General features: G+C 43.2%; 1 protein-coding gene and 1 pseudogene across 1 annotated transcript; one reads left to right on the top strand and one right to left on the bottom strand.

Annotated features, from left to right (window-relative positions):
* Positions 1 to 1,753: 1,753 nt before the first annotated feature.
* On the top strand, positions 1,754 to 2,363 carry LOC139833765 (probable xyloglucan endotransglucosylase/hydrolase protein 16; annotated as a pseudogene).
* An 841-nt stretch (positions 2,364 to 3,204) lies between these two features.
* Positions 3,205 to 6,893, bottom strand: LOC127301112 (AUGMIN subunit 1). The gene is made up of 5 exons (XM_051331329.2): positions 6,419 to 6,893; positions 5,540 to 5,674; positions 5,313 to 5,439; positions 3,668 to 3,805; positions 3,205 to 3,581 (listed from the first exon to the last, which is right to left on the bottom strand). The coding sequence occupies exons 1-5, from the start codon at positions 6,835 to 6,837 to the stop codon at positions 3,471 to 3,473; spliced, it is 930 nt and encodes a 309-aa protein (XP_051187289.1). The 5' UTR covers positions 6,838 to 6,893; the 3' UTR covers positions 3,205 to 3,470.
* Between the last annotated feature and the right edge of the window lie 6,703 nt (positions 6,894 to 13,596).

Raw genomic sequence — 13,596 nt, 5'->3', positions numbered from 1 at the left:
TTCCATAGTAAAAGGAACATTAAGTTTGTTCTTGACATCATAGAAAGCATCCATGACAGACAGGTGTAAAGTTCTTAGAGGGCAGATATAATCCCAGCATTTCATAGCAAATGGGCAATCCCAGAAAAGATGAATCAATGTTTCTTCCTGACTGCACTGAAAGGTGGCGCATGAGTATGAAGGCAGATTAAAATTCTTTCTAGCCAATAGATTCCTTTTGTTTAAACGGTCCAATAAAACCATCCAGAAGAAAAACTTGTGTTTTACTTGACATGCAGACTTCCAAATCCAGGAGAAAATTTCAGGAGTATGCCTCTGACCAATCATGACATTAAACATGCATCACATTTGCCTCGGCCATGACATTTCCAGCGGAATTTCGCAAGCTAAAGGTCTGTTTGGATTGCAGGATTTCTAAAGCGTTCGAATAGGAAAATCGTAGGAATAGAATGTCATGAGATGTTGAATCCTATAGGATTTGAAAACCCAGCAATGTATGTTATATGTTGTTTGGTTGTGTTGCATGAAAAAATGCAGGATTTTTTTGAAGGTGTTGTGTGTATGTCAACCATGTGTCATAGAAAGAAAGGAAATTTTCCATGACGTTGGACCTAAGGGAAATTTTCCTATAGGATTGTATACAAAGTAGACCATGGGAAATATTCCTATAGTTTCAAATCCTAGGAACCAAACACGCTCTGAAGGAAAAAAATTCTAAGGAATGGAATCCTCCAATATTCCTTTGGAATTCATGTGAACCAAACGAACCCTAAAGAGAGCATGGTCGTTGGAAATAGACCAACACACGATCACAATCCGAAACTACCTGCTAATTCATGTGGGGCTCTTGTGCACATGGCCTTGTGAGTTGTGTTCTACTGGTGGTGGCTTTGCCTATTTTTAGATAGTTTGATTTATTTACGGACAGCTGCACAATACATGTATTACTAAAAAAAAATCTATAGCTGCAGAATTTCAGTCTTTTTTTTTACGAATCATTAGATGCACCAGTCTAGTCGACCAGACAGAAAACTGCATGCTCCATTTCTATAGCAATTCTCATTGCTATAGCGATATCAACAGAGACTCGTAGGCATAGTGGCATTTGTTGAAAGCTGTAAAGACCCTAGAACATAATATGGACCTGATTTTCAACAAAATAATTGTGGTCACAAGTCTAACAGTTCTTTTTGGAGAGTATGGGGGCATTTTCTTTACTTATATCTGTAATTTTCTTTTGTTTTTTGAGCTTCTTTTTTTTTTTTTTTGCTTTTACACCACCATTTACAAGCAGTGTGTGTCAACACAGCAGCATTAGTTCCTCCTGACAAAACGCCACAGCAGCATTGGACATAAACCCTCAACTTAAAAATCATGGGCCTAAGACCCTCTTGATGCCATAGTACCATAAACCCTCAAGTTCCAAGAAAGCCAGCTTAATTTGTCAGAGGGCACCATGGGGCGGCTCAGGTTGGTCCCATGATAGAACTGTCAACTGAACACCTGACTGTTCCCCCTTGAGCTTTGCTTCAAACCTCTTTTTGTCAGTTCTTCATACCCAACTCTTCACTAACCAACCAACGATATCCAGTTCATTATATATTCGACAGCAAATCCAACCCAATGCTATGTTAGATCTTGTTTAGACTTCACACACTGGTCCCTCATTCACTCGAGTCTATATAAGTCTACACACCATTTTAGACACAGCACGCTCAGAGTGTGCCTGCTAACTTAACACCACTAGAAGGCCATGGGGAGAACAAGGGTTCATCTCCTAGCCTCTCTAGAAACTTTCTGTCTCATCCTAGCAGTCTATCCATCTCAGGTAATAGGTGACATGACCGACAGCCTTGACATGCTATGGGGCCACTCGAAGGTAGAGGATGACATCAGTGGCCACCAAACTGTGTCGTTGTCCCTCGACCGCTGGACGACCTTTGCGTTCCGCTCAAAAAACCAGTACCTCTTCGGGAGGTTTGACATGGACATCAAGCTCGTCGCCAAAGGCTCTGCTGGCACTGTCACCACACTGTATGCAAGTGATCAAGAGATGAACAGCTTAAGTTCATGTCAATCATGCATCTTTAATTAACTGTTCTTTCTGCTGCAATGTGGGGGCAGATGATAACAGAGGGGCAGTGGCAAGTACATGACGAGATCGACCTCGAAATCTTGGGAACAGCATGGGCAGGCCATACACCTTGCACACAAACATCTATGGCAGAGGGAAAGGTGGCCAAGAAAAGCAGTATCGACTTTGGTTTGATCCCGCCGAAGATTTCCATACCTACTCTAATATTCAAATGTTGCTACACATATATCAGCCAAACACATTGTGCCCAATAATCCTATACAGATGAACAAAACATGATACAATGACTTTGTTGATGAGACCAACTAAATTTGGTTGCAAGCAGCTATAGCTAAAGTTGGCCAGTTCATCGCAATGGATGTGCACATAATAAAGCAGGCTGCAAGCTAACTCAAGCCCAAGTAAAACTATGATATTGTATAACCAGAAGTAGATAACATAAACCAAACAAATTTGAAGCCTCTGGACTTATCTGTCAAAAAATTTGAAGCTGCCAATCCTTGATCCAAAGCTTCCTCCTATGTGGATGGTATGTCATGTGCCACACCTGCATGAAAGATGGAACAATTCAGTATCGTGTATAAGTCTGTTCAATTACCAACAAGAGTCAGAGGAATTATCTATATTGGCTTCAAGAGAAAGTCACCTATATTCTTTGAAGCTTGTAACCACCTCTAGGAAGCTCCCTATAATTTTCCCAGGAATATACTCGCTCTTCTTCAGTTTCTTTGCAGATTGTGATTAGAACCAACCTATTTGGCTATAAACTCGAAAACTGGTCTACCAGCTCAGTTCGGAGCAAGTAAATATGTGAAACTGAGTTATGGCAGTAGATGATGGAAGATGGAACAAGAATATGTGAAGTCCCCTGAAAGATACATTATCTGAATGTAACACCACACTTTCCACTACAGTATTCAGATAAAACTAATGCTAATCTTCCAACAGAAAGAGTTAAGCTCAGCATCGAGTTTGATTTTAATATTTTGAAGATAAAATTGGCACCATTGTATGTAGATGCAAGAACAAATGAAACTCCACCAAAACATGAACATAGATACCGTGGTATACAGTTGTATCCATTAGATTATCACACTTCGGCTAACCTATAAGCATATAGCATGTCTATCCAAAATCACGTGTTTATACAAGGAATCCAATAGGTTAAGCTGTCCTGAGAAAGTGTCTTAATTTTTCTCTGCAACAGAATTAGTTTCTATGGTGAAATTTTCCGTAGGAAAACACTCGAACAGGGAATTTACAAGAATACAGAACCAAGTCACAACTTACAAGAAAACCAATAGTCATTACAACATCAATCGATTCTAAGATATCAGACACACCAAATAGAACTTTCCATTTAATTAACAGAACATCATAGACCAGGTGTTGTTAAAGCAGATTGCAACACGTCTTCAAGGTACTTCTCTGCAGCTGCATACTGCCTCTTTTTGTCCTCTATAGCTAGCGCAGCTAGAGCTTTGTCCTGATTACAATTGCCAGAGATTGGCAAGAATAAGCATAGGATTGCAACGGAAATAAAAGGAACACAACAGAAGGAAAAGGACATACTGGAGGTAAATCCTGGTAGCTCCGTAATGTGTCTGCAATGGGTTTAGTTTTCCTCTCAAGATCCTTCTTATGCTCTGCCATTTCCATCAACACACCATGATTTACTTCTGGGGTGTATCCCACTCGGTTAAGCATTGCCTGATAGACAAAAGGGATATGAGTTTCAAAAAAAAAAAAGACAAAAGGGATATGAATCGAAAGATACCAAAGTATATTTCCTAATCAGACAACATTGTGTTACTCCTAAGTATACAATGCAAAGTTGACCCAAAAGGGGGCACAGATAGCTCAGATAGATAAGGCAACAACGTAAAGACTGGCAGGCAACTAGAACACTGGCTGAGATAAGCATCTGACTTCTGCCTAAACCCTAGAACCTAAAAAGTGTCAAAGATAATTTGTAGTAACAATTAACAACATTGGATCTAGATACTTCTAAGATCCCACAGTTGACAGTTTCTAGAAAACACTATTGGTTTTAGCAGTGCAAACTGTCAATACAAGTTTCTTTCAAAGTAGTGGGCCACATATAGCAAGTCGATATTAAGAACCAAAAGCCTGTTTGGTTTCCAGCCAGATTATACCATGCTTTAATATTCCTATACTCAACTTTTTGCAAGGATTCAGTCTCTTCTGTGGAGTCCCAGTTTGCCCTGCTACGCATGGAGGTCCTTCAGAAGTTTGAGTTGCTTCGCTCTGAGGTTCAGGACGCTCTTGCCAAGCTTCAGGTTGCGTCGGTTGTGCCTCTACCACCTGAGATACAGACTGGTTCTGTTGATGAGGGGTTTGAGTGCTGCTTTGGAGAATTTTCTCCCCGTGCTCTACATGCGTCGTCGTCTGTCCTTACGACGGTTGTCGCCACCGAGGTTGTGGCTCCAGTTGTGGAGAACTTGCCTGAGTTGCAGGATCATTGTGGGAAATCATCTGTGGTGCTTCCAGTTGAGCTTGGCCTTTTGGAGCCTTTGGCGGTGGACATCGCGCCATCCCCATCTCCGTCTGAGTCCTGCGAGTTGCCCTCCTCTGTGGATAGTGGAGGTCCGTCCATCCGGTTGCCCCTCTTCGACCGTGAAGCTATGTTGGCACGTATTGAACAGGCGGTCTTCGTGAAAAAGCTTGGTGGCTTGCTCGCTTGCTTGGAGGCAGCTAGCCCTGGATCTGGTGAGGCGATTGCTTGCCTCATAGCTGAGGAGGCTTCTACCGGCAAAATCAAAAAGGTGAAAAAGGCTCTTAGGAGCATAGGCAAGAAGGGTGGCGCCATTGGTAAGGCGCCCGCGACTGCTTAACGGCAGCTGCGTGGTCCTAGGGTAGTCGTCAGTCTGCGGTTGCTTAGCTAGAGTGGGGTTGTCGCTTCGTGAGTTGCTGGTCTTAGGTGTTGCCCTTTGTGGTTGTGTTGCCTCATGTTGTTGGTGTTTGTTGTATGGTTTTCGCCCGGTTTCTTCCATTAATAAACCGGGCACTTCCTTCTTAATAAATGGTTGGGGCAAAGCTTTTGCCCCACAGTTCAAAAAAAAAACTTTTTGCTAAATCTTGCCACAATTTTGGACATCTTAGCCACACTTTTTTCTCAATCAAGAAAGTTAGCTATGAACCACACATGTCCTAAATCCATACTTGGATTAGACAAATTGCCAGAAATACCAGTTACCTTGTAATTTGAGACTTGGAGGACATATTGACGTTCCTTTGAGTCCATCATGGCCAGCTTTGTCTGCCAGTCTGTCATTTGCTCCACTTGTTGCTTCTCAACATCATTTTTAAATTTTTCCAGCATCCTGTGAACAGATTATTATATATATCACATTTTTCTAACAAGATGTGGTGATAATTAGTGTACTCCTGAAGTAACTAAAAACGAAGCAATTATCAACTCACTTTTTGAGCTCAGTAAGCTTGGTGATGGCCTTCCTTGTATAATCAAGAAGTGCCTTCGACTCTTTATGCACTTTGTCCCTCTTCTCCTCCACTTCTGCTCTCCTCAGCCACAAGTCTGCACTGGCCACCACAAAGCTGCAACGCCACCATTTCAAAATTTATAAGAAAAACTGAAGCACTGAGACTACACCCATAGTAGTAGTCTATGTTCAGTAGGGTTGTACAAATAAAAATCAGGTACGAGTCAAGCTCAACCTGATCCCAAACCGATACAAGCTCGAGCCTGCACCAGAAATCAATCCTTTGAAAGAGCCAAGCACAGAGGTTCTCATATGCAAAAGCTCACCTTCATTGTTTTCGCCAGTTTATATTATTTCGTGCTGCCCAAGTCTCATAATCAATTTTTTGAAACACTTCTATCCTCACTAGAGCATACCCTCACTCAAAGTACCCACACCCTTTCCCGTATCGTATGTCTTTATGCGCATAAGAGCAACTCTGCTTCTCTACCAGGTCCAGTCTCTCAGGAACACCCCAGTCAAGTAGATTGCTACATTGTGCTTGCTAGTCATATCCCTAGCTCCAACAGGAGTCATTTATTTAAATAGTCAAAGCCTTTGATTTCTTCGTCCATTTTTAAAGCCATTTCTGTTATTTAGTTGTCATTTTAAGAATGGTACTATGTATTTAGTTGTCATTTCGTAAAACACCGATATCCCCCGCAGACACCCTGCTCACTGAAACGGCACAATCATCGGAATCCATTCAATTTCGAGGTTTAAAGTCGGAAACCATGAATAATTCTTCCCATCAGAGGCCTAGATCTAACGCCCATTAAGTGCACGAGAGAAAACAACACGAACCCTAGCCCCAAGTCACCTGCTCGTCTCGGTGTCGCGGATGGCCAAGAGGTTCGCGACAGCTGCGACGGCGCGCGCGGCGGAGGCAGCAGGCGGAGGGAGCGCGTCCCTTGCGAGGCCAGCCCGCTCCAGCGCCTCCCGCAGGCGCGCCGCCTCGGCCCGGTACTCCGCGGCCTGCGCGCGCAGCCCCGTGGCCGCTATCCCGGCCGCACGGGACCGCGCCTGCGACGCCGCCGCGAGCGCGCGGAGGTACGACACCCCGCGCGGCGTGGGGTCGGGCCCCAGCGACAGCTCGGAGGCCACCGCCCCACCGCCTCCGCGCCCTCCCACTCCGCCTCCCTCCGCAGCCAGGGAAGCCAGCCAGGCGTTGACCTCGGCGACGGAGGCGGGCGCGGATGCCGCGGCGGCGGGATCGAGGTGCTCCGCGGTGTGATCCATAGCTGCTAGGATGGTTGAGCGGCCGGCGAGAGGGAGAGGCTTCTGAAATTGAATTTTGCGAATGCTCAAGAAAACAATAATTTGGAAGGGTGGCCTGTTTTTTTTAAAAAAAATAACAGAATGAAACGTTTGCGTTACTTGACTAGAGTATTTGTGACGGTACAATTCAAATACCCGTACGCACAACTGCGTACTCCACGGAAGAGTGTACTTGCAACTTTCTTGAAAAGTTAAACTGTCTCAAACTTTGACCAAGTATATTCAAAAAATATACAAAATTAAATAGCTAGTGACAAAAATATATTTTATCACGAATCTAATGGTACTAATTTGGTGGCAAATATATTGGTACATTTTTGTATAAACACAATTAAACATAAAATGCTTGACGTTTTCAAAAAGTTGAAAATACTTTCGTGGATAGAAGGAGCATGCACGAATAAAAAAATGTACTTATGGAGAAGTGATGCCGCAACCTTTTTTCACATCTATATGAGCTACTCAGTGCATATGAAACATACGGGTGTGGAAGAAAATTGATGGAACTGAACCTGATCTCCCCGTCGATTATCGAGTTGTTGCTTGGTGAAACCGAAAAAATCGCCGACTCTATGACTCCAAGTCCAAGCTTTCCACAAAAGGCGCCAATTGACGAGAGGTCACCTCGACAATATCCATGGATATGGACTTAGGGTTCAGGTAAAAGTGGTGTGTTGGCAGTTCGTCAATTGGTCAGACAAATACGGCTTATCCGATAGATTGATTATAAGACTAAAGCGTCGTAAACTAGAACAAGCTAGGGTTTACAGTAAAGATTCGATGATCTTCCGTTGGCTCCTCCCAGCCTTTATATAAGAGGCTAGGTCCCAGGGTTGGTTTACATATGTGACTTGCCTAACTAGAAATATGCCGGCTCCGTAGTGGACCTTTCCTTATTCGACAGACTTTATCTTGCAGGCTTCGGGCTTCTTTCACACGCACCAGGGTGACACAAACCGCCCAATTAGACATACCCATATCAGTATGATATTAGCTCTCAAACTCAAAACTCCAATATTATGCATGAGCAACCTTCCCATGCACCTATTATTATTATTATTAGTTTATTACTACTACTATTATCAGTATTAGTATTAGTACTAGTATTATTATTGTTACTATTATTATTGATGGAAACTACTATCATGAGGTGTGCTAGACTTCTCAATGACAGAAAAGAGCAGTATTGGTTTGAAATCACGCATATGAGATCATGCCATCTTACTTAAAGCAATGTCCTATTTAACTACTTCACTCTAAGTATGCAAACCCACTTCCTTTGATAGTATTAGTAAGATTTTTTTGCATTATCTTGACATAAGAATGCAATGCCCATATAAATTATTATGAAAAAACAAACATAGAACCTGCACACTATCATAAGTTTTCATATTGAGCCTATATTGGGGGATGCAGTTTTGGCTCCCGGGTGTACTTGCTCCTGACATCTGGACCATCAGAAAGTGCTCCAAAATTGGTGTACCCAGGACAATACTCTGACACCCAAGCAGCAGAAAAATAGGGATACGCTCGTACCCCGCTGTACAGTACGAGGGTTGAGTTCGACGGAGAAGTGGCACTGCCAACCTGTACCCGCGGAACAAGAAGGACATGATTACATGGACCAACATGGTACAGAAACAGAGCAGGCCACTGGCCACACGACTCTAGCAGCACATCATCGGTTCCCCAGACCTATTCCGGCGACTCGTCTGGCGCCGGTGAGACACAACGGTACTTCACCGGCGCTGCTATGGATTTCCCCTGGAGTTAGTGCATGCGATTTTCCTCGATTGGAAACTATGGGTGAGAATTTTGCCCCCAATTATGACGGCGTATTTCTGCCATTGCTGTGCGCCAATCTACGAGGGTGCAGGTGTTGTGGCCGAAAATGGTGCAGATCCATCCGTGATGCAGTGGTGGAAGATGGTGCGTGCAGCCATGTCGGGTCGGTTGAAGTCAGATCCATCCGTGGTGGGCATCTTGCAAGCGCTAGCAGGTGCCGGCGATGAAGAAGGGGACGGCAGGCCAATTGAACTCAGTGCACCGTGAATCAGACATTGATGGACTGCGCCAAGAGGTAAAAAACTAGGAAGCATATTCGCAATTTCTGAAATTTTGGAAAATGTCAGTCTTTTTTTGCGGGTGGATATAACATATAAAAAGGAACCCAGAAATCTGAGTTTGGTCGACTGGTGTAAGCAACACATGAAAATCAGCCTAGCAGAAAAGGTAAAATCATGTCGATTTGAGTAACGACTGATCGTGCATCGTCAGGTAAAGAAGAATTGTTATTGTGAATGATGCACTGGTGTGAAGTTAGTGAATATTAGAGGGGGTTGTGCGTTGTAGTTAGAGTTCAAATTTATCTGGAAATGGCAAGAATCTGAGCCAGGTTGTGAACTGCTGAGGTACCCATTCCTGTATAGAAAAAGTAAATTGTTCAGTTGTTGAGTGAACTAGATGCAGGTAAGTGGCAGTGATGATAAGGTAGAATTTACACATACAGAGATAGCATGAATTTGCAGCCCTCGCTAGCAGGTTGCCAACAGTTATCAGTTTGTGCAGTTGTGTGTAAAAAGGCGAAATGACGATCAGAATTAGTATGAGTGTTCTGTAGCTGTAACTAACCAATGGTTGATGTTGCGAACCTGTGCAGGGTAAAGGTGGGTCAGGCACCAGCGGACATGGCGCCATGGAGACACAATGGTTGCCGCTGAACAGAATCAGAATTGCGTATTTGCAGGGGTTCCAGAAAAAAATGGAAAAGATGCTCCAAAATTTTCAGTGGGTGAGTTCTCCTTCTGTTTGTAGCACACCTTGTGTTCGTATTCCCTATAATGGAAAAATTAAGGGGTATGCATAATTTTAATTCAGAAAATTGTGTGTTGCCAGTGGTGGAGCTGTTGTGCCTAATGGAACAGATGATATCGAGGAACCTGAAGTGCCAGAAATGGACGATGACATGCCAGATGCTCCAGCGGCTGAAATGGTGTTGCCAAACCCGTCCAGTCATCCACGCCTATCCGAGATAGGAGAAATAAACGAGATCACGCTGGTTTACCTTTGAATGCACCAAAGAGAGTTCGGTTTGCATCTGGTGCCAGTCTAGCATGAGGGGGTAGGAATCTCATGGACGCATGTAATTTTCAGAGACCTGTGTTTTATGTTGTGGGGTGTGCAAATTCAGTAATCTAATGATGCCTACTTTTTGTCAGAAAAATTGCAGTCAATGAGTCAGCTGATCGTGAGGAACTGGCAGCTACCTAATCGGGCAGCGGTAATGGGTTTAGCTGTGCATAATTGTGATAGTGTGTTCCTAGATTCTTGTAATTCTAATAATGGTATACAGTTTGCATATCAAGGAGGACATGGTGACGGGAGTGCAAAGACGACCAGTACAACTCATCATTGTGCATCAGCAGCTAATTCATGAATTTGAGTATATACCTGGGATGCAAAGGGTGGGAGCTCGATAATTCTTAATGCTATGTTATACTGCGTATTCAGCAGGTACCGCGAGTGGCGACATATCCAGGGGCATCGTCCAGTTGGAGCCTCGGCAGTCGGCACTATAACTGGTATGCAAGTGTTAATGACATTACTATGTGGTGGTGAAAAACTTTCCAGTTGAGTGACTCTGAATCTGATACGGGTAGTTGCTGCTCACTGTCTGAAGTTGTGCTTCTAACCTTTGTTGTAGGTGTACGGACTTTGCGTTCAGCTTCCAGGCTTAGAGAAGCATATGGGGTGTTCATTCAGATAGACAATAAGGATTGTGTGAAGAGAGAGCTAGACGAGCAGTTTCCCAATCCTAGGCGATGCAGGGGTGTAGCATGAGCAGCCAATCCCTCAGTATGGATGAAAGAGATGAAGCCATGCGTTACTCCACGCGTGGTACCAGGCATCGCACCGTTGGGCCACGAACATGTGCGGTCCAAGACGGTGGGTGTACGGTCCAAGTCGTCAGCCGCCATATGTGCCGTCAATATGTTGAGGACTGCGACATATTCAACTGTGCTGGCTAGTGGGCCTGGGCACTGTTTATTAATCCAGATACTGCCTCCAATACTCACGAATATACCCACATGGGCTTCCATCTGTCCAGGCATGGTTGGTCCAGGGCGCGAGTGTAGATGCACCCGGGAGCCAAACCACATTTCCGCCTATATTGTGCCTATATTGTGCCACCATGTCTTCAGAGACAAAGTTCAAGTGAATCACGAACCCATGCATCCCGGTCCATTTTCTATACAAGAAACAACTGTTACTTAATTTTACTGTTGTTTTAAAGTACAAACTTATTTATTTGAAAAATACAAAAACATTTACAGCATTACTTTTTCCTATTCATGTTAGACAACTACTACAGTGAAGTTGGGGATAAGAAAACGTTACTTTTATTTTGCAAAGTTGCTAGAGAAAGAGAGGTGAGAATAAGACTAAGCTATTCTTGTCAGGAAGAAGATGCTTGTTGCAGAGGAGGCATTGCTCATGAGACAAAGCAGGAGAATGATATATGAGAAGCATGAATGGGAGGTGTTGTCGTTATCTACACTTTGTTGAACTTGGACATTGCGCAAGGTGTAAGGGTACATTACCCCTAAGTGTGTTTTTGGTAATTAATGATAATCATCTATGGACTAATGTTTTCATTGTGTTTATATGAAGGAATATCACATAGGTATTTCTTGAAGTCCATATGTTGGATTCAAATATGGATGCCATGAATATAATGTTATACCTTTGGTATTGCCATCAAGGTCATCGATTTGAAGAGAAGAATATGATATGATCAAGAAGAAGAAATAAAGATGGAGTTCTTGTGTGGACTCGAGTTTGCAAGGGTACACTGCCCCTAAGTGTGTTTTGGTAATTAATGACAATCCTCTATGGACTAATATTTACATTGTATTTATATGAAGGAATACTCCATAGGTAATTCTTGAAGTCCATATGTTGGATTCAAGTGTGGATGCCATGAATATAATGTTATGCATTTGGTACTGGCATCAAGATCGTCGATTTGAAGAGAAGAATATGATATGATCAAGAACAAGAACAAGGAATGAAGATGGAGTTCTTGTGTCGAACTCAAGTTAACCATGCTGTAGATTATGTATTAAGCAATGAATGATCAAGATATTATGCTAGAGCATGAAGAGATACAAGGTTGACCAAGACTAAGAGTGAAGATTGAATTCAAGTTGGTTAACACATGAATCATAAAGATTGTACCACTTCGGATCATGTGATCTTGTGGTATGGTAAGCCTTGTCAATTATGCTTCATGAGCTAACCCACTATATATGTGCATTTTTGTTGTCTATGTGGGTTAGGTATCTTGTCATGGCATGCATCAAGAAGTATGATCTCATATAACCCATGTGAGGATGGCATCAAGTATGGATGTCATCAAGATTCAGAAGGGCAAGTTCAAGATGTGTATATCGAGAAGATCATGCTTGAAGCTTGTCGTCCATTTGATGATAATGTACGTTTGAAGATATGCCTCAATGGAGCTTTCCCATAGTGGTGTATGGGGAAGCAATCATGAGTCTTCACTGAGCAATAATGAACAAGTGGGCATTCCGACTTGAATGAAGCATGAAGCGTCATCATCAAGATCAAGCGGGATGCGCAAGGCAAAGTTATGTCCTTGCTAGGTTTTCCTTCTACCGGTCTCAAGGTGGTTGTTGAGACACCGAGTTATAGGATAGATAGCCGCACTATCAAGAGGGGCTTTCGGTTGAGTAATTTGATCGCATCGTCTTAGGGAGCTCAATCCTTTGCATTATTTGCATCCCTATATTCTTGTCGCTTCTTGATATTTCTTTATTTGAGGTTCTTGAGCTTGTTGCTCGCTTTACAAGAAGTCCAAGTTTATCTAAAACGGAATTCGTATGCACCTTCTATTGTGTTTTCATGTTTGGATGTTTTACCGATTTGATTTTTTATAGATAGGCCAAACCTTTCATATTATTGTTCTTACTCAATGGTTGGACTATTATGTTTCTATGCATAATGTTGTAGAGCTTGTTGTTGTGATTCCAACGAGTCCAAGATCATCGAAGTAGGGTCCGGATGCAAAAGTTGTCGCATTTTCGGCATCTCACTTGGCAGGCCGGGTGCTGCTGCCGGGTAGGTCGTCAGCCAGCCCGGCCTGCCGGACTCAGCGCCGGGTTGGCTCAAGTTTTGCCCCAAACGGTCATATTTTTATGGGCTATAAAAGGGGCCTTCTTCCCCATTGTTCTAAGTGTTCTTGAGCATGTTTTTGGCCACCATTGTTGAACCTCTTGAGGATGCTTCCTCCCCTGTCCCTCCTATGATTCTTGCATCTTTTGAGGGCTTTGGAAGAGGAGATCTAGATCTACAATTCCCACCAAACAAATCCTCCTCTAAGTGAGGGTAACCCCGTGGATCCTGATCTTGGAGTCATTTGTTGAGCTCCACCATTTTTCTTCCTCTCTAGTTCCCCCATAGCATTTGTTGCTTTTGTGGTAGTTGAGAGAGAAGGATTTGAGCACTTTTCTTGGTGTTCTTGATTTGCATCCTTGCATAGTGTTGAGCTCTCCATTACGATTAGTTCGAGTGAGAGAACGTGAGCTTTTTACTCTTCGAGTGTGACCTCCTAGTTGGCTTGGTGGTTGTTGCTCCGGTGACCTCTTCATGGAAGATTGTGAAGAGGCCTGGGCTTATCCTTCGTGGAGGTTGTGAAGT

This window comes from Lolium perenne, chromosome 7 (assembly GCF_019359855.2).
Source record: "Lolium perenne isolate Kyuss_39 chromosome 7, Kyuss_2.0, whole genome shotgun sequence".
Lineage (NCBI taxonomy): Eukaryota > Viridiplantae > Streptophyta > Magnoliopsida > Poales > Poaceae > Lolium > Lolium perenne.
Note: the sequence above shows the minus strand (reverse complement) of the source record. Positions and strands in the feature narration are given on the sequence as shown.

Bases quoted from the DNA above. Each gene is read 5' to 3' on its own strand.
- LOC127301112 (XM_051331329.2), bottom strand. From the start codon at position 6,837: ATGGATCACACCGCGGAGCACCTCGATCCCGCCGCCGCGGCATCCGCG. The intron at 5,440-5,539 runs GTGAGTTGATAA...ATCTGTTCACAG, and splicing joins AAGCTTACTGAGCTCAAAAA to GATGCTGGAAAAATTTAAAA. The intron at 3,582-3,667 runs GTATGTCCTTTT...AATTGTAATCAG, and splicing joins GCTACCAGGATTTACCTCCA to GACAAAGCTCTAGCTGCGCT.